A 24,999-nucleotide genomic window follows, 5' to 3' on the forward strand; every position below is an offset into this window, starting at 1 on the left:
GAGGCTGCGAGTAGCAAAAGCGAACGTGAGTGTCGCTGTCGTCACGGCATTCCAACTTTTGGCTCCCAAAGCTTTCGTGAACTGTCCTACTGGACAGCGACATGCAGCAGAACAGGCGTCTGCCAGATAAACCACAACTGGTCTGACGCCGCCAGGGTCGCGACTGGTGACAGTACGACACTTGTATGACGTCCCCAGGCGGAAATCGAGGTATCCCTTTCTTGGACGCGGTAAACACACCAGTCGGAGACGCCTTCCAGGCCCCATAAACATACTTGAAACGTGTCCGCAGGTGCTTCTGTCATCGTGTCTGCGGATCGTATCTATTGCATACCATGGGTGAGCAGTGCGGCTGCTGCTTAGTTAACAAGTACAGAAGGTCATCTTGGCGCCTCACTGGCGGGAACATCTCGACTTCCTTAGTAAGTGAATATCACGTGGAACAGACCTATAATGAGTATTCGCTGGAGGCCATAGCTGTGTGCGCGAATGCTGAGCGCGTGCTGACGGCGAGCTTCTAGAGTTCTTTTGCAACGTGCATTTCCCACCATCAAGAGTGCCGGTCTTAGCAGCCTATTGATGTGAGCACGTTCTGAGCATGCGCTCTAAACAGCACCCACAAGCATGGCGTCCAGTGATTACTCCCTATTGCTAAATTACCATAAAAAAGAATGCTGAGAATGTAGGTCTGCGCGCCGCGCGCTCGCCTTCCCCGTATTATTCCCTCGGGGAATTCGGTGCGATACAAAAGCGCTCTATGCTCGCGCCATTAGTGCGGTAAATGAATGCGAGCCCTGGCTTGCGCTCCCAAAAAGATGGTAACGAAAAAAAAAAGCGCTGAAAAACAGCTTTTTATGCACCGAGGGTATAGACTTATTCCGAAACTCGACTCGCCTTATCGCGGCGTAATTCCACGTAATGCATTGTGGGAATCAGTGGGAAGCAAAGACCCACACGCTCTCCGCTCCTGGCCAACAGGTTCCCAGAATGCAACGCGCGCGGTAAGAGATTTATGGAAGTAGGTTATTCCCCGTGAATTTGTAGTACGGGTGGCGATCTTTCGCTTGACGAGTCAGATCCGTCATACACCGAGCGCCACTGTTAGCGCGAACACGATAGTGGCGCTTTTTTTTTTAAATTTTATTGCTGAAAGATAGAGTCGAGCATTGTATTTTACAGCTCCAGTTAGTGCCAAAAATGAGCAACTGCCATTACACCACAATCAATGACAACTTGTGATGAGCCGGGAGCACCTTAATATTTTTACGTACCCAATCAGAACGCGGCATCAGTTGATAAAAGCGCCGAAAAAGGAATCACGAAGCAAGAAGCGCGAGCATAATAAGCTGGCTATGTATTTCTGAAGTTCTTAGTAACTATAGTAGTTCGAATGACAATGTATCAATTCCCAAATTAAAAAAAAACAAAAACGAGTGGTTGCATGTTTGCGCTAACAGTGTCGCGCTGGGTACATTGCCGTAATTTTCAATAGACCCTTTTTCGAAATCCCATCAAGCAACATTGGCGGCAACCATCTCTTGGACACGAAGCGTCCGACCGGGTACGAGTCCGCGCCGAACGATGACGCGGACCTCGATCGTGTGCAATACAGGCCCAAAACAATGACGGACTCGGATAGTTGGCGTAGCAGCCACTAGATGGCGCGCTCTATGACTCTATGACCCTGCTCTATGACAACAGCTTGGGCAGCCGCCTTCTGTTCGAGGCGCGAGCGGGCGCTCTACGAACTCTGGTATACCGGGAGCGGTTTGACCCCAAGGTGGTTTTCACGATGTGCCGCGCGTGCAGAGAAGAACCTGAGACAGTTGAACACCTAGTGCTCTACTGTGAGTGCCTGCCGCCAACCCCACTGGTAGATCGCCGGCTTCACTCAGAGGCGATGCTAGCATATGCACTGGGCTTTAAAACGACGGCTGACTCAAACAACCCCTACACGGGCGAAGCAGACGACCCTCCACAAGACAGGCATGACATTTCTACCATGCAGTGCGTGCGAAGGACGAAAGCGCGACTGGAACACTGGTGGAAGAAAATTTAGAACAGATAGCTTATAGTTTTTTTTTTTTTTTTTGGCTAGGGCACGAAGACTCTTTGAGCTCGCCCGGTATAAAGGGAAAAGCCGCATCATCATCATCAACCGAGTCGTTTATACTGGGAGAGTTTGGCCAATGGGCGGAGCTTGTTCCCCGCTAGAACCAGCGGATTTCGCGATAACTCAGAATGGCGTTACTTCTTTCTCTCCTTTATTCCCGAAAAATCGCGTAGAATTCCCGAGCCAGAGCCCCAAAATGGCGGTCGGAAGTAGCCATGCCCAGGTTGTCAGACTGCGCTGCTGTGGTTGTCAGACACTAAAAATCCCCTTAATTAAGAAACCAAACTCTCAGTGAACGGTTCTGTTATGAAAAGATTGTGAGTGAGCTTCAAGCCCGTTCGAGCGCGTCACACTCTAAGAAAAAAGGGAGGAAAAAAGTAGCAACGGCGCGCCTTCCTCCCTTCTACCGACGCGCCTCCAAGCGGACACGAGAAAAGGGGAGGAACGAAATGTTTTTCTCCTTCTCCAGGCAGACGGGAGGAAGCTTTCGCCCTCCCGACTCATCGTCTTTCGGTTTCGTTTTTCGAGCAGGTCGCGCACGTTGTTTAATAAATAGCTGTTGAGTCGATTGAGCTTCAGCAGCAGCGAAGGCCGCCTGTAATTCCGTCTTCTAGTTTAAACGTCCAGAACATTTCGGTTGCATTGACATTTTTATCACTAATTTTATCAAACGAGCAAACGAAGCCGCTAGAAACAGCGAAGTCCCGGAGCAGTGCCAGCAGCGCCACGTACACTGGGGGATGGCCGTCTCCGGATTGCGTGACTCGCGCGGCACGGAACTACAGCCACTGCAGGCTGCAGCACTACAGACTACAGTAGCGAAAGCACGCTGAACTGTGTCGACGTTTTCGACGTTATGGAAACCGCAGGAACTGCGTCCGAGACGGGCAGGTTTTGCTGCCGGCTGCCTGGGTGCCTTCCCCCCTGAGTTTGGTTCTGTTTTCCGATGCCGAGTGCAACCGGCGTTCAACGTGGTTTTGTGTTTGTGCGTGTCAGCAACATAGCTGCAACATCGTTATGACAGTGTCGGGTTGTGAACAGAAGACTGGAATTATCGCCGATGTGACCATGTGTTCGCGTATCAGTGGTGTAACAAGAAGATAAGATCGTAAACTGTTGGGCATTGATGCCGCTGGTCGGGTTGTGATCGGAGGGGGCGGGGTGTCGCAGGTTGACATTCCGCTTTACATTAAAAAGTTTAATACCCCTTGAGGGATTACGTGCAATCGATCAACGTGCGGATAGTCATGGTCTGAACAGTAGAAGCTCCTATCGTACAGTGGCCAATGTGACTGTCGGAATTGTCTCGTCCCCGACAGCGATTGTGCTCAAGGGGAAGGACTGAACAGTACGAAATCGTGACGTAAAGTACGTATATTTACAGTATGGAATTTCGGCATTAAAAACAATAGTAGGTAAAATCGAAAAAAAAGCTACCCTTTATTTTGCTGTTTAATTATACGGTTGCTGGAGAAACTGCCCTCCGTGGTGCGCTGGGATGAGCGCTAGAAGTTTTCGGGCTTGCCACGGCGTAGTTCCGTACACTTACACCTGCCGCAAGTCGCGGCTTTGACTACATTCAAGTTGATCGAAAAGCAATTTCTCAGTCCGTGAAGCATCACTTCCAGCTACTGAATATCCGCTCTACAGAGATTAATTCAAACGGCAATTGCAGCTCTGCGCGAACAGCACAAATAGAAAAACAAATAGAAATACAAGCTACGACGTGCCGTGTGGGGAAACTAACTCATGGCTTCGAACCGCATTGGAGCGGCTTGATTTATTGGCTTTCAAATGATTACGGCATGATTGAGTGTTTACTTTTTAATAAGAGATTCAACCCCTGAGCCATTCAAAATACTCTCAGAGGTATGACATTGCAGGGAAAAATTCAACATGCTGGGAATATTTTTTATTGCTTAGGGAGTCACCGAAAAGTTCCGCACGTTCAAAACGACCAGTATAAAAGACGGAAACGCAGAGCACGGTTGTAGTGTTCGGGTTAGTGTGGTGTTCCGTTGTATTGATATTTGTGTGAGCAGTGCATGTGTTCACCTGATGCTTGTAATAATGTGTATGGGTTGCATGTGTGTATAGTAGAGGGTCCTCAGGCGCAGTAGTGGCCTGAAAAAAGCAAATTGTTTTTTGTAGAACATGAATTGGGCGGTACCTAGCGCCACCTAGCCTAGCTACTTGCAATTACTCTGCTTGACCCCGCCATCTGGTGGCTAGCGATTTAACCTTCTTTCACGCTACGCGATAAAGAGCGGCGTCGAGTTCGTTCTTTCGAGAGCGGCTTTTAGTTTCGCGGAGTGAGTTTGCCCTTCTCCGTGATGTGCGGTTGACGAAGGAATTGTGATTCGAGGAACACCAAAGGTAAGACGCAAAGTGCGCGAAGTAACTGGGTATCGGTTGTCTCCGTTTAACATCGCAGTGCTGTTGACGAGAAGACTGAGTAACTGCTTTCGAAACGCAGGTTTCTGTACCTGTGGGGGGAATCTGGCTTCGGAAATAAACAGAGTTTGCGGAAAGCTCGTGTTACGCTTTCATTTGCTGCTGCTCTCGTTCCGTACAAGAGACGTAGCGTCCTCGTTAAGCCTTATTGGGCTCGATTTGCTCGATTCGGGGCCCGCCATATTGAGATGCAAGCGACGGAGGAACTTTGCTCCCCTGCTTCAGGGACGAAGGTTTCTCCCTTTCTAAAGGAACATAGGTTACAAGACCGTTCCTCCCGTAAGGGAGGACTATCCGTACCCTTTTTTCTAAGAGTGCATCAGCTTCTCGACTCAATCCTCGGGCTTAGATCGCCACCACTGTCATCATCATCATGATAAACCTACCTGTGCGTCGCTACTACAGAGCCTAGGAGTGGACACGGCCATCATCACGGAGTCCGACGTGGAAGGTCACAATGGCGTGGTGCACGTCGTCAATCGAGTGCTCGAGCCACCGCAGGGCAGCGTCATGGAAGTCCTGGAGAAAGACGACCGCTTCAGGTTTGTTAATTTGAGACAGTAAAACGTGCTCGCTGAGATTAGGGAGTTTTAGGGAACCGTTTTTGCAGATCCCATACGGTACGATGGGCCCTCCTGCACGAACTGCGCATGCGCGAATCTTCTGCGGTAGCGCATGCGCAGTTCATACCGGAGGGCCCAACGTACCGTATGGGACAGGCAAAAACGGTTCCCAACCACTCTCTAATAGGAAGTTCTAGCGAGTCGGCTCACACAAACGGTTCGTCCTCAAACGCATCGGCGACGCCACTGCGCATGCGCGCGCAGGTAGTTGCGGTCTTCGGGAGGCTCTTCTCGTTCGTTTCTCCCTCTTCGGCTGCCGGAGTCATCACCGGCCGGAACGTAGCCAGCACCGTTCACGACTCGGATCAAAAAGATGGCGGTCGGGTTGTTCGCCGCCGCAGCCGAGCGTTAGGCTTAAGACAGCGGGAGGCGATTTACCATCCATGTTACTCTGCTTCATTTGAGAGGCTGAACCAAATCATTTCGAGGACAGTTCACCATGGATAAGCGATCGCAAATGCTGTAAACTACGCGTGCTAGTAATTTTTTGCGATCTGTGGGCTGACTAGCTGCCGTGGCGACCGCGAGCAGACGAAATTATTTGGTTCGACATGACACAACGTGAACGATCGTTCAAGTTCAAGATGATGGAGACACTCCACCTAACTTCGCTGTCGTTCAGACACTATTTACTCTATCTAGCTTCGCAGGTCTTGAAATTCCGAACGCTAAATGTTACGTCGGCCGTCTTGTTTACATCAATTGTACGCTGGAAACGCGAGCCGCCACAGTTTTTCACGGTGCAGAATGTATCGCATGCTTACCACAAGATGGCGCTGCCGGTCAAACACAATAATCATCATCATTTACAAGGTTGCGCCAGCTTTACGATTCGCTAAAATAAGTTAAATTTAGCGTACGGTTTGACAGGACGGACCATCTGAATCGTTCATGATTTCGGAACGTGCGCTCCAAAAGCGACTCACTAAAGCTATTAACAAAAGCAAAATATACGGTTCTTTGCGCTGCTCTCACAGTAGTCCGACGCACCCTAGTCCGACGGCACTGCAACTATGTTCTATGTACTACCACGCTGTTAAAGAACAGCCGCGGTTCGCTTGACCAGGTGCGTGCACTGCGCGTGCGCGGAAACCAGATTTGCCTGAGGTGGTCCGCGCATCCTGCATGCGACAGCAGCGCCACCGCAATGGTGTGACGTCAGAAGAACAGTCGAACTTGTCGAAAGGTTGAGTTTGTGTTTGAAATTCACGAACGCTAGAACCGGTGATTCTCGGCGGGCCTTACCTAAGAACGTTCTACCGTTTCGGAAGAAGCAACAGCTGCAGAAGCTTTATTTTTGAAAGGCCAACGAGAGAATGGAAAGATTACTTGCGAGCGAGATGACATTTTTCGGTGTTCGTGCTCATGCGTCTGCTAACTTTCCGAAGGGCGAAACACGCGAGTGCTGTGCTGGCTTATGCAGCGGCTGTGGTATACGGCAGTGGAGGTTCCAGGTCTTGGGTAAACAAACGCACGAGGTACGCGAGGAGCAGACAAACTTGCACTCCGTATAGCTTCGTTTCAGCTTAAAGGCCGACCAACAAGCGGAAAGGAGGACACCCTCCGTCAATTCCTCCTTTCCATTCGAGAAAGAGGGAGACCCTCACTCTGCGGGGAGTTGTAAAGGGTCTGGAGTTGTTTTGAGACCCGCTCCTGTGGGGAGACAAGGACACAAGAGTGCAACAGTGAATAGAGATGAGGACATTAAGAACCAGTTTTTATCCTGGCAAAAAAAAAGAAGAAAGCTCCTGCAGGTCGGCCTTTAAACAAAAATTAAAGACGCTTTTGAAAAAAAAAGCTCGAGGTACACCTAAGCATGTCTTATGAGTTGTGAATGCGAAAGCATGCAAGCCTCTCGTCCGCTCCCTTTGTCGTCTGCTTGTCGGCTCCCTTTGTCATCTGCTGCGTACTAGTGCGTTGTTGTTGTAAGCGTTGGAATGAAATTATGGATAGAAAAAAGAGTCAATATTGTACTAGTGCGCGCGCGCTTCGGGATCTCGGAGGCCATGGCGCAGCGGCCAATGGGGAGCGATCGACGCGCGCCAGCCAATGGAACCGAAGGCAAATCGCTGCTATTGGGATCGCGGAAACTAGAAGCCGTTTTCGCGCTTTAATCTGATGACGTCAGCTCGCTGCATGAGACAGGTAATGCTTTCGCGTTGAAGAAAAAAAAAAAGAGTTATGGGTGAACTTTAGCGTATTTTTGTCCTGAAAATTTGAATATCTCGAGCATCTGTCCCGAACATAGACGCGAGAAAAAAGCGAAAACCCAACCGGTGCGTGTGACTTCATAGCCAGAGGTTTCAGCTGCCTCGCGCGTGTCACATGTAACGGAACGCGTGCAACGCATTTGACTGCTCGGTTAAGGATTGCGGAACGCGAGGAAATGTTGAGATATCTATTGTTTGTCCCGAGTCCCTCCTCGCGCCAAAGGCGGCGGGAAGACCGTTTGCATGTGTGCATCATTTTTCGTTTTATGTAGCGGTATCTTCTGCACGCTAGCGGTTGACCATTGTGAGGTCCCAAGGGCTAGTTAAGCTGCACACCGCAATTTTTTTCCTCGAGCCACCGATCATAATCGATGAAAACAAAGATGATGATGGTGAATGTTATTATTATTATTATTATTATTATTATTATTATTACTATTATTAAGTGGATACAACAGTGCTCTCAAAAGACCACTGTTGTATATACTTGGGGCATAAATCAGAATTATAATTTTGGTATTCGTAATCATAGAGACGAAATAAAGTCAATTTAGGTGTTTTTTTCTCAAATGCAGAACCACTACAGTTTCCCTAAGTCCAAGCGCAGCCCACGCTATGAGCTAATGGAACCAATGCGGACAGAAAGTCGTCGGCTTCCTGCGCATGAGTTGCGGTGACGTCAGAATGACGCCGAGTTCTGATTGGCTTTGATTGAGAGGATAGGGGGTGGACCTCAATGCTAGATGCCTTCAGGTCTACCCACAATTTTTTGTCAATCAGTCAATAAGAGATCGGCGTTCTGACATCATCGCCACCCCTGCAAAGAAGCAGACGAACTTGCGCTCCGCAAATAGTAGCATCAAAAGCGCAATTCACTGGACATTTTCTGCTTATGAGTTGATCAGCGATTATAGGACGCGCACAAAAACACAACGAACACCATGATGATACGCTTTTGACTCTGCCTGATTGATGCCATCAGCTCGTAGCGTTAGCTACGTCTAAACTTAAAGCGAAGTATAATAATAATAAAAAAAGCAACTCTTTACTTCATCTCTGCTGCAGAATGGTAGTTCACACCGGATCGCGCATCGGTGTTCCCACGAATCCACCTGTGGTGCTAGACCATCGTTCCCTGCCAATCGCTTGCCTTCTTTTCTCCTCGCAGTTTGTTCGCCCAGGCTCTAAAACGTGCACGGGAGCTACAGCTGGTGAACAACTACACTCAGACCGTCTTCGCACCCACCAATGAAGCGCTGAGCGACTACGCCACTGACCTTGAGAACCCAAGTATCCTCGAAAATGTGAGTCGTTCGACTTCCAGTACACCAGTCCGGTAGAGGAACTGTATGGCAAAACCAGAATATCGCCTTCCTTTTGCTTTCGTCACAAAGTCCTAACTTACGGAGTACGGGTTACATTGTCATATGCGCCAAATACGTCCGAAGCACTTGCGGAGCGTCGTGTTTGGGGAAGGACATATTTTTCGCTCTGCGTTCGCGAAATACAGATCTTGTACTCGAGTATATGACATGGAGGAATAATCTTGAACCTTCAGACATTGTGCGTGAAGCATGAATTTGGTTAATAGCGTTATTTCCATAACGCGAGCGCAGATTCAGAGCTGCCGTGAAAACGTAGACGACGCGGTGACGTCGACGACGCAGCTCGCGCGTACGTACACTTCTGAGGGGCACGGGATACACACGACGGCGCATGCGCGGTGAACCGCCGCCTCACTTCTCGCTCGCCGCAACTCCTGCAAGGGCAACGGTCGGTTTCCGCTATACTTAAAGGCCGAAATTAGGGACCATTGCGATAATCTGCTGCGAGAGAGTTACGCTACATTCCAAAAACCTGCAGCGCCCCCAGTGTCTTTAAGACACATTACGTCAGTCCGATATACAGTGGGAACTAAAAAGGATTAACCCAAGTGGTCGACAGACGAAGCGGGAAAATAGTCGCACGTGGCGTTGCAGCGTACCGAAGACACCTAGAGTCGATGTCTTCGCTTACTCCGCGAAAATCCAAAGACTTTGGCGCCGGGAGCTTTCACGTAGTTGGAACGGCTGGACGGGTGCGCAGCCTCGGCGGTTTCCTCATTTGAAGTAGGAGGGGTTTCTGCCGCAGTCCACTGTCGCAGAAACCAGTCGAGACAGCGGAGACAGTCGTCTTTGCTGTCACGGCGAATTTGGTGTCTCGGGGCGTTGGTGGCAGCCCAAAGTGCGACTGTGCGACGCAACGTGCGTCCTCTCGGACGCGGGGTTTCCCTACCGCTAGGGGAAGATTTAGCGCAGGAGGCGCGCTGTCTAATTAGAGAGCTTCGATTGAAGAGAGGGTCCATCTAAAATCGCGGGGAGCGTTTGCAACTTAATAATGGACGCCTCGCCCGCCGCAGGGATTGGTCGCAAGTGCGCATGCGCTGCGTTGTCGCGTGGCGGAGAGGAAAGCAGGCGTGAAGGCGGAGGCGCTCGTAGACGACCAACGTTTGGTCATCGTTTTCGTCGCTTCCTCGCAGCTCGTTTTGCAAATGCGGCCTATAAATTACGCGACTCCCGTAGAGCAGTTCGAAATACTCTGTCAGTCTAATGCAAATGAGCTTAATATAAGAAATTATCTTAATAAAGTATTTGATGCCACTGTCGGGTTATTTACCACCTCTCCAGCTCTATTTGCGGGACTGCAGCGCCACGTCTTGCGCTTCTGTCCCCCTGGCAATCGTTCTTTGCGCTAATCCTTTTTGTGCTGACTGTTCGGCGCGTGAAAAAGCGCCCGCGAATAAAAAGTGTAATTCGTGTTGCTTTTGTCGTTTTGCGATTTTAGTTGGCTTCGGTATTTCGTATACGAGTGACAGCATGCACTGTCCGTTTGCGTTAGCGTTTCGTGTTCCACACTGCGCGTGCGCGGAGCTCGAACTGCAGTCCTGGATTGGCGCATGGCGACGCACAGCGCTTGCATTCCTTTACGCATGACTAAAACTCTATTTTATAACGCAATGGAAGGTAGGACGATAACGAAACAGTGTACATATCGGCTTTGGTGCGCGTTCGTTTCGTTTTCTTCGTGTGCTCCGAGCTCACAGCGATAAGGGAGAAGAGATCGCGCAGCTTTCAGGCTGCACAGAGCACGCAAGTAGGTAAGAGCAGCCATATATAGCGCACATCGTATAACGATCCCACAGTTTTTCCGTCCCTCGTGATACTTCCCTTAATCCTCCCTCGTGAGATTTAGTAGGATTGAGAGAAGTCTGGGGCACATCCGTTGTGCGCCTCGACCACGGGGGGCCAGAGCCACTGGCACGAAGATGCGCTCCGATAGGAACCCAAAACCTAAAAACGCGCCCAAAATAAGCTATTTTTTTTAACGCTGTAAATGTTGTACATGCTTTATGCGTCGCCGAGAAACTGAGGGAGAAAAGAAAACAAGAAAAGGGGGGGGGGGGGAATAATTATTCGGTAGACACCAAGCTAGCTGCATTTGTCTCCAATGCACTCGTTGAATGCTTTCGAATGCGAAATGCCAAACGTCGGACGCCGGCGTTCCGCGTTCTAACGCTTTTGCCCAGTGCAGTGGAGACAAATGCAGCCAGCTTTAGGTCTACCATAGGCTCGTATAGAGGAGGCTATGGGTCACCCCATTAATCTGTCCAATCACAGTTCTGCGTTCTGACGTCTCCGCGCGCTATTGTATCCTTCTTTTCCTCAGTTTATCGGCGCATATCTTTCCAAAAAGAGCTGACTCAGTGGCTTTCGGTGATGCTCAGCATGTCTCTGATTGGAACCAAATGTCTACTTTCACTAATTAAGAGGTTAATTAGAAATTGTGTTTAATTATTTGGCTAACTTCTATGCTTTTTCTCCAATCCCTGACGTCCGCTGTGGCTGGCAGCTTGTTCTTATCAAAAGTCTTCTGTTTTGCTCAGCCACAATATTCTTAGGGATTTTTGAAAGTATTCGCTGGACACCCGCTGAAAAAAAAAAAAATTGTACGCACTCTGACTAAGTGAAAAACAAACAAACCAAAAGCTTTAAAAACAGTTCCACGTGACTACGGAGTCATTGCAAGGTGAAAACAACAAAGGCAATACAGCACATTCATGTAACACTAGGGACATCTGTAAGTCCGCTGCTCTACCGTGCTAGAACTTCAATGGTTATCATAAAAAAGTATAAACAAAATCTTTACTCGTTTTATAGTCGTAACAAATTTAACAATACCTTAAAAGACCCTTTTCAAAACGCCATGAAGCAACATTGGAGGTCGCGAGTTTTTAGAACCCGAACAGTGATCTCTATTGTAGTATTGGCGCGATCACGGATAGGATCTTCTTTTACTAAGTTCGCACGGCACCGTCGGCAGCGATCGGTTGACACAAGCTAATGCATAGGATTCTCTGGAACAAACGGGGAAAACTGATATTTCTTACCTTAGTAGGTTGTTCCCGACGATGAAACTTTTATCATGTTTTCCTCGATTGGCAGCTAATATTCTGGGCGCAAATATTGAAAGCGTCAGAGTACCAATCTTTTTTTAAGAAATATTTTGTTGTTGAGGTTCGAGGACTGTGACTTTGGAAACTGCAATGGGGTTCAATGAGACGAGGGTTGTCGAGAGTCAATATGGAGTCGTTCGCGATCTCAAAGTGAACAGAGTTTAGCAGACGATAAGTTGGAAGGCTTTTACTGGGGACCTTCACATCGTTTCAGGCCCTTGCACAGAGCACGTTTCGTGCAAGCTTTTTGCTTTGAACTGCAGTGAGGGCTTCTGTGACAAACCGCAACTCGGAGCCTGTCGTTCATTGCTCGAACGTGTCATTTATTTAGCAACTGAAGCGAGCAACGGAGGCACAGTCAAAGGTGCTCCGGTACATTTTATGTTATTTTTAATCTGCGTTCGACCACTGGACAATCAACAATTCGGTATTCAAACCCCCGATACAATGATCGCAGATCATCATAAGGTACTCGCTTTTGAGCGCCGCGTACAAGCTTTGTGCCTGTTTAATTTTATTTCATTTATTATACCCTTAAAGCAGCCATAGGGCTTTGTACAAAAAAAAAGGGGGGGGGGCAAGTACAACATAATCAATTCAAAACACAAACATAAAAAAAAATAAAGCAAGAGAACAGGTGTTACGGTTGCTATGTGTTTAAATAAGTGGTACGAGAAGTTCTGAAACCAGAGGGTTCTTGGATGATTACAATATTACCATTCGTTTCTAGCTAACTGTAATGGTAAAAATTTAAAAAAAGTTTGTTCGTGGGGTGACCAAATGAAGTTTTTGCGAATTGTCAGTACGCGCGGAAATGATTTTTTTTGGCGAATTTTTCAGTACGCGCAGTACGCATATACGCGTACTGCGCGTACTGCGCCTACGGCATAAGGGTAGCAGGCACTAAATTGCGCATCCTTTTTAAAAAAAAAAGTCAATTGGCCGTTTTTTTTTTTTAATTAGATTAATGTGGCGCTTCCTTTCTGAGCGCGCATAACTGCCAGCATAAGCCCCCGTCTACACGAATTAACGCAATTGCGTACGTTTCGAAAAAGGAGGACAACCATTGGGTAGAACAGTGAGGAAGAGGGGTACTGGGTGCGTGTGAATAGTCGAAGCCCGACTCGATCCAACTACGTGGCATTCGTGGAAGCGCGGCTATGGAAGGAAAAGTGAACAGCGTATGCATGAAACGAGTGACCTGCTTTGGCAGCTCCTTCAGTCGTACCGGTTTCACGCAACTCCGTCCCCCGGACAGCCGTGTGGCCGCAATAACCCAGGTTCGAATCCTGGTCACGGCAACACTTTTTTTGTGTAGCAACTTTTTTTTTTTTTTTTTTTTTAACGCGATAGCGTTTTGGAGTTAGTGACTTCTTAACATACTTTGAATGTTTCCGAAAACGCCTGTGTATGAATCCTTGACGAAGAAAATAAAATACCATTTGAACAAGCAAGGTGTTGTTAATGCATGCTACACGCCGGTGTTCTAACCTAATTTTGAAATTCCGCTCACCCATTCGATAAGTGCTTCCTTTTCTTCGCGTGCCACCATGGCGACGAACTGCAACCGGCGGAACGTCCAAGCAGGGCCGGTCGTCTGCCTGGTCTGCCCAGACAGCAGCCCAGAAAAAGCAGACATGCTGAGTTCGCGAGATTTAAAGGAATTTTCCGGTCGAAACCGGTCGAAATCGTTACGTCGAGGGAGCCTTTATATAAACGAATGCCATTTTTATTTTGATATATGATCTCCCGTTATTAATTAAACCTTTCATGAGCCTATGTACGAAACTGCACCCCGAATTTCGCCAGTGTCAATGGCTGACATCCGTAGGTGATGCGTGACGTCACAAAACGCAAAGGTTTGTCGGATGGTCGGGATAACAAGCGTTGGTCGATGGATATCTTGTATTTTGTTTCGAATTATTTCGTCTCCTAGGCAGTACCCTACTGAAATACGGTTCTTTTAATGCAGTTCCCAAGTATACGTGCAAAAAATTTAAGTCGCGCCTTTCAGCAGGATATTACTCGCAGACAGCCATAAGCTTCGAACAAACGTTTGCCGTTTCGTGCAAACACAACTGCGACGGACGCCGATCGAACTAGGGACGCTTGCAATGCAAAGGATGCAGATTTCGCCTCAGAAGCGGCACCTAGCTACACGAAGCGGCATCTGGGTATATGTTTCGGCGGGTCCACTGGATCGGTGATGAGGCTGCGGGTCATTCCCTCAGAGGTGATGTCCGCGGGTCGAAGGCAAACGGCGAACCGTTCAAATGCATGTCGTCCCTTGACTTGGACGAGCTTGGTGAATTATAGTCACGCTCCATTTTCACACGCGGGTCAAACAGATATCGGGCTGCACGCGTGCTAAATAAAACTTCTGGTATCATTTCGAGATGGCCTAGCTGTTGGTTTCAGTGTCGCTGCCTAATCAAGGTCTGTTCGATTCGGCCAGGAAGTTCTGAACTATAGTCGGTTACAAGTCAAGAAGGTAGCGGCAAATGCCCCTCAAAGACAAAAAAGGGAATCTTTGCATTTCGACGATAGGTTCGCGGCATCAGGATGATTTTTCGTCGGGAGTCACTGGCGGCAGCGCGCGGCCGGTATACCGGTCACCTCGAAGACGAAGGCCTGACGATAGAGTCTTGGCCAGTTATCGACCGTAACTTCGGCGTGAAGTTGAAACGAGAATCGGCAAAAATGCCGATTCTCGGCGTTTTTCCCAAGCCCGTTAATGGGCGTCCACAAATACCAGTGGACAAAGCATGCAGTATTATGCTCTGCTACGGGGACATGCGATAGCCAACGCACAAAATCCCAGACCTCTGCATTGTGTCGGAGTCGTCAATATGCATCCAAGAGCAATTGAAGGCGGAGACTATCAAGAGGGCAATACCCTTCCCGTGTCTGTAAGTAAGAATATCAACACTGTGGATCCCCACATAGCATCAAAAAGAAACAATTTACGTGAGCCAATATTTCAACACTCACCACAGGGAGCCAAACCTACGCGAGCAGGTGCCTAAAACGCTTTCAGAATATCATAATCAAGCAAATTCCTACCCTCGGTTATGATCTCAATCCCGCCTCCACCACGGGTACGTTATTATCATAAATGAAAGGAAATGCAACCTCCGTATCGGCGTTATTGTTAAACATCGCAGACATTTGAGTAAGAGCTGCGAAAAATGGCACCGCGAGCAGAGACGGATGAGTAGTGTCGTCTGCTATCGCAGTCTGCTCTTGTCGTCTGCTTCTGCACGGACGCTGAACTGAGCCCGAAGCCGGTGCAAGATTTTGAGGAGCTGGGTCTGAACTCGTTCAAAAGTGGGATGAATCGAACGCGCCAGTGCAGCGGTCGTGCAACTTCCGGTTGAATCGAATGCACCAGTTCCTGCACTGCTGAACTAGTTGAGCCAGTTAGACGAATTGAACAGACCTAAATTGACTGATCCGATTTGGGCGAGGAGTGGGTGGACGTAGTTTAATATCGTTGGCACAGCATCACACCTCAGCTTACAAGCCTTCTGTCCGCTTAGAGCTCAGCTCGTAGCTCTCTTTTGTGAGATGATTGCTGCATAAGCGGGATCTCGATCTTGACGGGAACCCAGTCCCTACGCACGACGACGATCCACTTTGCTCGTCACTGCACGTCTCGCGGAAAAGTGTGGAACGTCATGTGTTAGGTCGCATGTGCTGCCCGGTGGTTGTGGCACCCGACCGCGCAACAAAAATCTCATCCAACCACGAAACAAGTCGAGCACAACAACAAAAACGAAGCACGCTGAGGCGTTCACTCGCAGGCAAACGACGAGACAAAAATGCTCGCTTTGTGTTTTGTGACGTCAGAGCTTCAATGTTGCCAACGAAAGCAGCGTTTACGCTAGAATGCGATTGGAGCAGTATAAATTCAATTACTCACGCCAAGGGGCATATAAAATTCAGATATTGCACGTAAGATGCGTCTCGAGGCAATAACAATAATATTCAATTGTTTTCTCGAATAGGAAATTTGACCGGACAGTCCGTTTAAGCGTCTCCCAATTTTTTTTTTTTTTTATTACACGAACTTTTTGACATTAAATAAAACGTGCACCATTTTGGGTACAGCGTAAGATACTCGCACGGAAGAGAGCGTCGCAACATCCTACTTAATGAATTAATTATGATTTATTACACTTCTCTGTGTGATTTCCGGTCGTTAACTTCGATTAAACGATTTGTAGTTAAAGGGGTTATGACACGCCAAAAATAAAATATTACATAACTATACTGCTAGGACCCATTGTATGTTCCTATAATCCTGCTAAAATTGTTTTGAAAAAGGCGCGATAATTTCGTGGATAAATCGATTTATATGCGGGCCCCTCGGAGGGGCAGATCCGGGCGGACCTGGAGGCTGATGACGTAGCCAGCCTCCAGCGCGGTGTCTACTTGCACGCACTCACAGTCTTGGCTCTCTTGGCGTATCGAGCCTCAGCTTCCTCGTTTACCTTCCACGTTTCCAGCATCCCGTCTCCGACGATTACGTCTACGGCACCGCTCGCCTTGTCGAAGTGTTCGACATTGATCGCAGCAGCGATGAGAGTGATTGCTATCAAGGGACGTTGGAAGCTGTTCATTTTGACTGCGACCCGCTGGCGACGAGCTCCAGCGACGACGAGTTCGCCGTGGTCACCGTCGTCCGGGAATGTCTCGCAGGCGTATGCAGGCTGGAAGGTCAACTGGCCGGGGGGCGAGAGCGAGAATAGCTTTCAGTTTACCGAGCTGTTTGAGCGGTTTTGTTTGTACCGCGACGAGAAGAGCTTGGGCGATCATGGGGGCGCCTAGAATGAGAGAGTGCTCATGGTCACGTGGTTTATGGACACCATGGTGTGACTAACTTGAGCAGTGTTGCCTGGTCGCCAGATGAAAATTATAAAAATTCGTAAATTGAATATTGCAATTATCAAAGCTCTAAAAATTGCGTAACTTGGTGTATATACTAAGTAGCCTATGAGCATTCCATTTCAAGAATAATCTATCCGTTTAATTTTCGTGTCATAACCCCTTTAATGATAGCTTACGAAGCGCAATCTTGATGTTCACACTTTTTTCTTTCTGATTTGTTCCTTCTAATCAGCTAATGCTGCAGTCGCATTGGGTCCGGAGTTCCACCATCAAAAATAAAGAGTACCGACAAAAAAAAAAACAAAAAAAAACGCTGTATGCCACTTGACAAGCCATCGGCATACACCATGGCAAACAAAAACACAAGAACGATCTGAGCTTTTGTACAATGTTCGATATGTTTTTTCTTGTTTTTTTTTTAGTAAAATGACATCAAGTCCGGGGGTTTAATATGATTTAGTGGTACAGGAAGTGTATGTCGAATACTTGGATGTTCAGCATTAGTTCGTGATTTCGGGAATATTCATGGATGCATCTGAATTGCCTACTTGTTCCACGACCAGCCTCCGAGTACAATGACCGCAAGTTGTCCTTCAAGCGGGCTTCACGCTATCGTTAGCATAAAAACAAACAAACAAAAGAAAACGAAAGGCCCAGTATCCAATCAGGCGTTTGAATGTCACGAACCAGTCCATGTGCAAAAAAGTGCTAGTGATGGACCTCTTGGATGCATAGTGTGTTTGTGTGGAACATATGCATAGTGTGGAGCATATATATGCAAATAAACGATTTGGGAGTTTCCTTCAATATGGCTAAACAACAATTCGCGGCTAACAATAAAGAAAAAAAACACGCTTTATAGAACCTTGCTCAGTTTCCAATCCGCGCTCTCCTCAATTGAACGAGTTTCCTCCACCCGCGTCCCGCGGACAGCCGTGATCGTATACACCAACTCAACTCTCCTACGTCACGCCGCGGTGGTGGCGCGCCGGACGCACTTCCGGTCTCGGGCGGTGGGCAGAAGTCGCCGTGCCAGACATGCATTCCTGTGTTCCTTTGGAAGAAACGGGACGAAAGACGTGCCTTCTCGTCAAAATGCTGCGACGGGGGCTGTACCAAGAGAGTCTGGAAAGGTTTGAAGACCAGTTTCCATGTGTTTTTGCACCCTCCGTTCGTCCGAGAACGTGGATAGCAACCGTGAAAAGGGCAAACCTGACGCTGTCGAACTACGATTGCGTGTGCGGGCCACAATTTGTAGTCGCCAGATGTGTTTGCTTTGTTCCAACATGACCGAGAGAAAACCCCCAAGTTGTCCGGACCACCCACGGATTCAGTGCGTCTTCAAATTCACACGGCCGCCTGATCGTTCGAACTTTCGTCTGCTCTTTCAAAGTTGTCTGCTTTTTGTCGTCTGCTCGTTCAAACAAAAGCGGCCCGTAGACCAAAGTTTGACCCGGTGATTGCAATAATAAGTAATTGCAGGCCTCAAAAGACTTAAGTAGGCTCGGTGTAAACAGTAGATACATGTTAATTATTGGTACCGGTGGCCATCACCTACTTGTTACGCTTTGTCTGTTCCCACTTCCGATTTTCAGTATCGATGTCGATCATCGCCGCTACCTTTTACACTTTTGCAGCACGAGCGGCGTCGCGACCGAAAATAGCTACAAGAATCTCATCATGGTTTTGGCGTCCATTCTGCAGCGTTCATGCGAATGAATCGCCGCACGTCAAATTACTTACGGAAAGTTTAGCGGCGTGACGAGCCTCGATAATTTCGCTCAGGCGATTGAAGTGGTAAGACATTGCGATGAGGACGTAGAATCGACAACTCCAACGCGAAAAAGAGTATGCAGACTCACACAGACGCCGACAACGTGACATTCGAATGGTTTGTTGACGCGGGACGCGGTGCTTCTTGCCCGTACTCCATTGCGCGTGCGTTCGAACTGTCGTCTGCTCTTTCAAACTTGGCTGCTTTTTGTCGTTAGTTCGTTCAAACGACAGCGGCTCGTAAACCAAACGTTGACCCGGTAATTGCGATAAGAACTAAGTGCAGGCCTCAAAACATTTTTGAAGGTTGGTTGGGGTAAGTCGGCTAAGTGTAAACAGATACAAGAAGTTGTTGATCATTGTTACCAGTGGCCATCACCGACTTGTATTGCCCGATTCTACTTGAGGTTTTCAGTATCGATGTCCACCATCTCAGCTACGGTCCACGCTTTTGCAGTCCGAGCGACGTCGCGACTGAAAATAGCGAGCAGAATCTCGACGTGGGAGTCAGGCTTTAGCGCCCATTCTGCGGCGTCCACGTGAAATGAATCGCCGCACGTCACATTATCCACGCAAAGTTTTGCCTCGATAGTTTTGCTGAAGCCGCTCAAGTAGTCAGACATTGTTAGGAGGACGTAGAATCAACGATTCCAACGCGAAAAAGAGCACGGGGACTCCCACCGACGCCGACAACAACGCAATTCAATGGTCTGTTTATGGGCGACGGCGGACTTCTTGCCCACCATCCACGGCGCATGCGCGGCGCCGGTGACGTCCGCTAGGGGCGCTCCGGTTTGTTTGCAAACATGAGTTGGTCTTGCGTTGTGGCCGCAATAACCCAGGTTCGAATCCTGGTCACGGCAACACTTTTTTTGTCGTAACTGTTTATTTTTTTTTTTCGTAACGCGATAGCGTTTCGGAGTCAGTGTCGCAGAAAATCCGGCGTCGGTGTCGGCGTCGGTGTAGGTGGGACCAAAAAATCCCATAATGCAACGCGCTAAATTTGGCGAAAAAAGTTTCCCGCCAAACTTTGCGGAAACCCTGTCCTGCCAAATTTCGCTAAACTTTTCCCGCCGAATTTTGCAGAAAATTTCCCGCCAAATTTAGCGGAAACTCTTCCCACCAAATTTAGCGGATCGACAGGGTCATTACGTCACAGCCACGGGTGACATCACGTGACGAAACCGACCATACCACGCACACACGCCTTCCCGGCTTTGCAACGAGCACGCGTTTATCTGAGTAAGCTTTGCGAACGGGACGCGATAACGTCATCGCCTTCCACTCTTAAAGGTTAAACTTAAGCGTCTCCCGATTTTTTTTTTTATTATTACACGAACTTTTTGACATCAAATAAAATGTGCACCATTTTGGGTACAGCGTAAGATACTCGCACGGAAGAGAGCGCCGCAACATCCTAATGAATTCATTATGATTTATTACACTTCTCTGCGTGATTTCAGGTCGTTAACTTGGATTAAACGATTTGTAGTTACTGACAGTTTAGGAAACGCAATCATGATGCTAACGCTTTTTTCTTCATGATTTGTCATACGCCATACGTCTTGGCAAACAAAAACACGAGATTAAATAGAAAATGAAACGAGCAAACGATCTGAGCTTTTGTACAATGTTCGGTATCTTTATTTTTTTTTTTTTAGTGAAATGACATTAAGTCTTGGGGATTCAATATGATTTAGTGGTACAGGAAGCGTATGTCGAATACTTGGATGTTCAACATTAGTTCGTGATTTCGGGAATATCCATGGATGCATCTGAATTGTTTAACTATGTTAGACTGCCTACTTGTTCCATGGTCAGCTTCGGAGTACAATGACCGTAAGTTACCCTCCAGGCGGGCTTCGCGCTATCGTCAGCTTAAAAAAAAAAAAAGAAAACGAAAGGCGCAGTATTCAATAAGGCACTTGAATTTCAAGAACCAGTCCAGGTACAAAATAGTGCTAGCGATAGGAGCTCTTAAATGTAGAGCGTGTTTTAATATGCAAATAAGGGATTCGGGAGTTTCCTTCAATATGGCTAAACAAAAATTAGCGGCTAAAAATAAAAAAAAAGAACAGACTTTATAGAACGTGGCTCAGTTTCGAATCCCCGCTCTCGTCAATCGTACGAGTTTCTCAACCTCCGTCCCCCGGACAGCCGTGATCGTATAGTGGTTAGTTCCTTGCGTTGTGGCCGCAATAACCCAGGTTCGAATCCTGGTCACGGCAACGTTTTTTTTTTCTTCTAAATTTTTTGTAATGTGACGAGAGTCACGCTTGTCACATTCCTCGGAACCAGCTCGAGCGCCACGCTAATCACATAATGGAGGTCGCGTGATCACCGTCTGCTAATTATGGCGGACGAGGCCTCGCCAACTGACTTTAGCGAATTTGGTTGGCCTATCATTACTATCACAATGTAACACCTGCAACGAGGTAGAGAGGGCCTTGGAGCGGTAAACTGGCAGCTGAAATTGACCCCGAATTGTCCGCCGCCATGTTGCAGATTTTTGACCACTAGGCACGAGACCTTGTAGTTGAACGTCTAGATTTCAACGAAGTTCCGCGCACAAATAATTGCTCGTTGATCTTTAAGAACAGTACTGACGAGATAAGTTATGTTTTGTTTGTTTTAAGTCCCGATTGTGCTTTTACGACAAAAACTCGGGCAGCTTCGCAATGCCTCCGCTAGATGCGGTCAGCCTCGGTGCTGTATTTGGGGTTTTTATCGGAGCTAGAGACTGATCTCTGGGGCTAACAGTATTAAAAAAAAAAGTGTATCATGCTTTTTTACAGCCATCGAAATACAAATCTCGGCTCAGTTTTGCGTAAAACCCTCAGGATTCGATATACGGTAACGTGTCTAGCGGTCAAAATTGTACAAAATGGGGCTGCCAAGTAGGGGTCACTTTTGCCTGGTGAACGAGATACCAGTTTATCGATCTCAGCTTCTCTACCTCGGTGAACACTTGAGGCAATGGTCTGGACACGGGGAGGCTACCTGGGATACCAAGAACTGACGAAGTAACATAGCATTAACGAAGTAGCAAGACAGTTTTCGAAGGTCGGGGAGACACCACATTTTGAGAAGACTCAATATATGGTCGATGCCAGACTAAGAGATCACAGAAAACAAAAAGAGTTGCCGATATGATACGACTAGAGATGGACGGACAAAATATATGTAAAAGAAAGCACATCAGATACCGGGCACTTTCGAAGAGACCGCCCGCTGTACAAGGTGGATACCTGACTTAGAAAAAAAAACAAAAAAACGTGGACACAAGGGCTCCATTTCATTCGAAGAACAAGTCCCAGGGAGCTGACGAGGAGCCCCTCAAGCTTATGACAAAACTCTTCTCACGTTGAGGGCTTTGTGCAGTTGTAACCGGCTCCAGCTGAGCAGATCCCAATGGAAAGAATAGCTAGAAAGGCTGATTTGTTAATCGATGAGGGTGGTCACGGGCCTTCCAAAGTACACGGTCCTTGAAGACTTAACGCCCAAATGGACATCGTCGAGAGAGAGAAAGAAAGAGAAATAACTTTAATTGAACAAGCAGGTAGCTCGTTTTCTTCCGAGGCGAAAGGAGCCCTCAATCCAGGGCTCCTGTAGTTTTTGCTGCGCTGCGCTTTGCTGCGCTGGTCATGCGGGTCCGAGCTCAGCGCAGCTTCCCACTGCTCGGATGTTGGGTTGGTGATTAGGGGGCAGCCTGGATCCTAGGGCATGCCCAAGTAGGGACTCAAACCGTAACCGAACCCAAAATTAAGAGCGAAACTTTTTAAGTAACTGTAACTGTAACGAAACCGTAATATGAAATTTATGAAAAACGTAACCATAACTGTAAATCCTTTACCAGTAAGCAACCAATACTAACCAAAAATAGATTTATTAGTTTTTCTCTAGAATGACCTCGAAACCCCTTTCGAGGTCATTCTAGAGAAAAACTAATAAATCTAATTTTTGGTTAGTATCGGTTACTGGTAAAGGAAATACAGTTACGGTTTCGTTTTTGAAATATGACCACTGAGCTCTATGACATTTGCTGGATCGAGCATGCCACTTGGTCGCTGCAGCCGCAAATGGGCGGCCACCGGACGGCCATCTTGCATGTTGAAAAATCGCCTTTTTGGAGCGTATGCGGAGGCTGGCGGCAGCTAGTTGAAGACACGGGGTTTCTACTCGTTCGTCTCCTTGCGTCGCATAAGTTTTTTTTTTTCTTTTTTTTTTTTTTTTAATCTTGCGTGAACAATGGGACTTGCCCTTGAAAACACGTGAACATTTTTCCGAAAGCGCAGCGCCGCAGGAAAAATGCATAACCCGTCGAAGTCAAGTTTCGCCGGTATCGCAGCGTGATCGAAGCCTCCATGGCTAGCCGAAGTGCTCCCTTCGCATGCCTTTGCACACTTGAATACCGATCAAGAATCGACGCCTTGTGTAAGTGTTCCGCGAGTGCAGTGTGTGTGAAAACGTATGTTCTTCGGGAGCAGCGCTTTACTTTACTATGACAACTATATTTGTCACATGTGGCTCTCGCGGTCCTTTCACGAGCTTGATCCAGTGGTGACGGAAGAGGGGGAGGGGTGAACGGCGGCAGGGTTTCAAGAAATTTTGTGTTCAAAAACGTAGCTTGCTCCACAGCGTTGCTGTATTTGTGCTGCCACCTGATCCATTCGAGTAGATTTGGAACACAGCCATGGCTAATTGTGCATAATAGCAACCGCACATGTTTTTCCCCTTTATTTATAACAACTGGACGAAACAGTTGGAGGATCCAGAATTTAATTTCTGGCCGATACGTGATGCACAGACATCTACGCGCGACACACCTTCAAACCATTTTCGCGACTTCGATTTTTGATTGGTATCTAAACGTGCGAACGCGCAAAGACGCAGCACTTCGCTGTGCCAAGGAAGCTTTGATCACGCTGCGAGACCGGCGAAACTTAATTTCGACGAGTTGTGCCATTTTTCTGCAGTGCTGCACTTTCGTAAAAATTTTCGCGTGTTCTCAAAGACAGGTCTCACCATTTACACAAGCTTTAAAAAAAATAAAAAAAAACTTTTTCGGCGAATGATGACGAGTGAGTTTTCAGCTCGTTGCCTCTCGTCTCCGCAACGCTGAAAAAGGCGATTTGTCGGCACGCGAGATGGCAGTCCGGTGGCCGAACTCGCGGGGCGGAGAAGCGCGATCCAGCAATTGTCATAGAGATCAGTGGTCGTGGCCGGAGCCGTTTATAGGGAGAGTTTGGCCATACATGGGGAAGCACAGAAGCCAAATGAGGAGGCGCCATTGGTCGAAAGCGGGCTGGGCGTGTTCGGGGGCGTCTCCACAAATTCGAATTTGGTCAACCAGAAGCCGCGAATAAACCCTGGCGGTGGTCGCGAGAAACAAGATAATAGGTGCGTCGCATTAACTTTCCGGGACTTAAAATATGGTCTACGTATTTTTTCAATCACGGTCATTCAAAATAACAATCCAGCAGAACGATCGACGTAATTCATACGCCAGGCGCCAAGGGTGGAGTCTGCCGTCCAAGCGATCAGACTCCGTCCGAGGAAAACAGAGTTCGAGCGGTACATTTGATTCTTGCATCTTTTTGTATGAAAATAATATACTAAACATCACGTGTAGCATACTTTCAACCATGAAGAATTACTGCATTTAACTGTTACCGCTTATTAAAACTGTTTCTCGCTTGCACCGATAGGGAATTATTTTTGGCTTCCGGTTGGCCAAGAGAGCATTTCAATCCCTCTTTGTGCGTCTGGTGCACCCCCTGGCTCTACCCGTTTCTCCCATTGACCAAACTCTCCCTATACATGGCTTCGGTCATGGCCATTTGACAGGGCTAGCGTTAGCGAGTGGTACATCTGCTAATACATTTTCATTCAATCTAAATTTAAGGTTAAGAATACTTAGTTGCAATCATTGGTCGAACTTATAATGAACAGTTTTTATTTCTAAATCTGCCAGACTTCTACAGTCGCACAAAATGTACATCGTATTTTAAAATAAACATAAACAACTAATGGCGGTACTTCCTGTGGCCGATATAACTTCGGGTCGACCATCTTCTCGCGTACGTTTCAATGAGCAAGAAAGAGCACGGGCGTCTTTTAAGTTTTTCTTGGCGAAACATAGAAAAAGGTATATAGAAAACAGCACGTAAAATAGATTGATGTGTATTTCTGGACCATACGGCGCCAAGAAAAAGCACATAATCTCGTTTCATTTGGACTCCGTGGCGTACGTTACATGGCCCTACTTGACGTCCCAGCGGAAACGTGTGTAAACGTGTGACAATCTACAAACTAAGATACCCACAAATCAGCCGAGACATGTAACTGTTTGGTGTTTCTTTCTTTTTTTGTGCATCGGTGAGCGTGTCCAAGCACAACGTTGCTTCGTCAAATGCGCGTCGTCGCCGTGAGTGTTCCCGAGCT

At 47.6% G+C, this 24,999-nt stretch overlaps 1 protein-coding gene across 1 annotated transcript in view; it reads left to right on the plus strand.

Annotated features, from left to right (window-relative positions):
* The window catches only part of LOC8026203 (transforming growth factor-beta-induced protein ig-h3-like), a 137,659-nt gene that overhangs the window by 15,090 nt on the left and 97,570 nt on the right, over positions 1–24,999 (plus strand). Inside the window, exons 5-6 of the mRNA XM_040208402.1 lie at positions 4,973–5,109; positions 8,569–8,704. Of these exons, the coding sequence (XP_040064336.1) occupies positions 4,973–5,109; positions 8,569–8,704 (273 nt within the window). The remainder of the gene's footprint in view (positions 1–4,972; positions 5,110–8,568; positions 8,705–24,999) is intronic.

This window comes from Ixodes scapularis, unplaced genomic scaffold (genome assembly GCF_016920785.2).
Source record: "Ixodes scapularis isolate PalLabHiFi unplaced genomic scaffold, ASM1692078v2 PGA_scaffold48__2_contigs__length_671460, whole genome shotgun sequence".
NCBI classification, from domain to species: Eukaryota; Metazoa; Arthropoda; class Arachnida; order Ixodida; family Ixodidae; genus Ixodes; species Ixodes scapularis.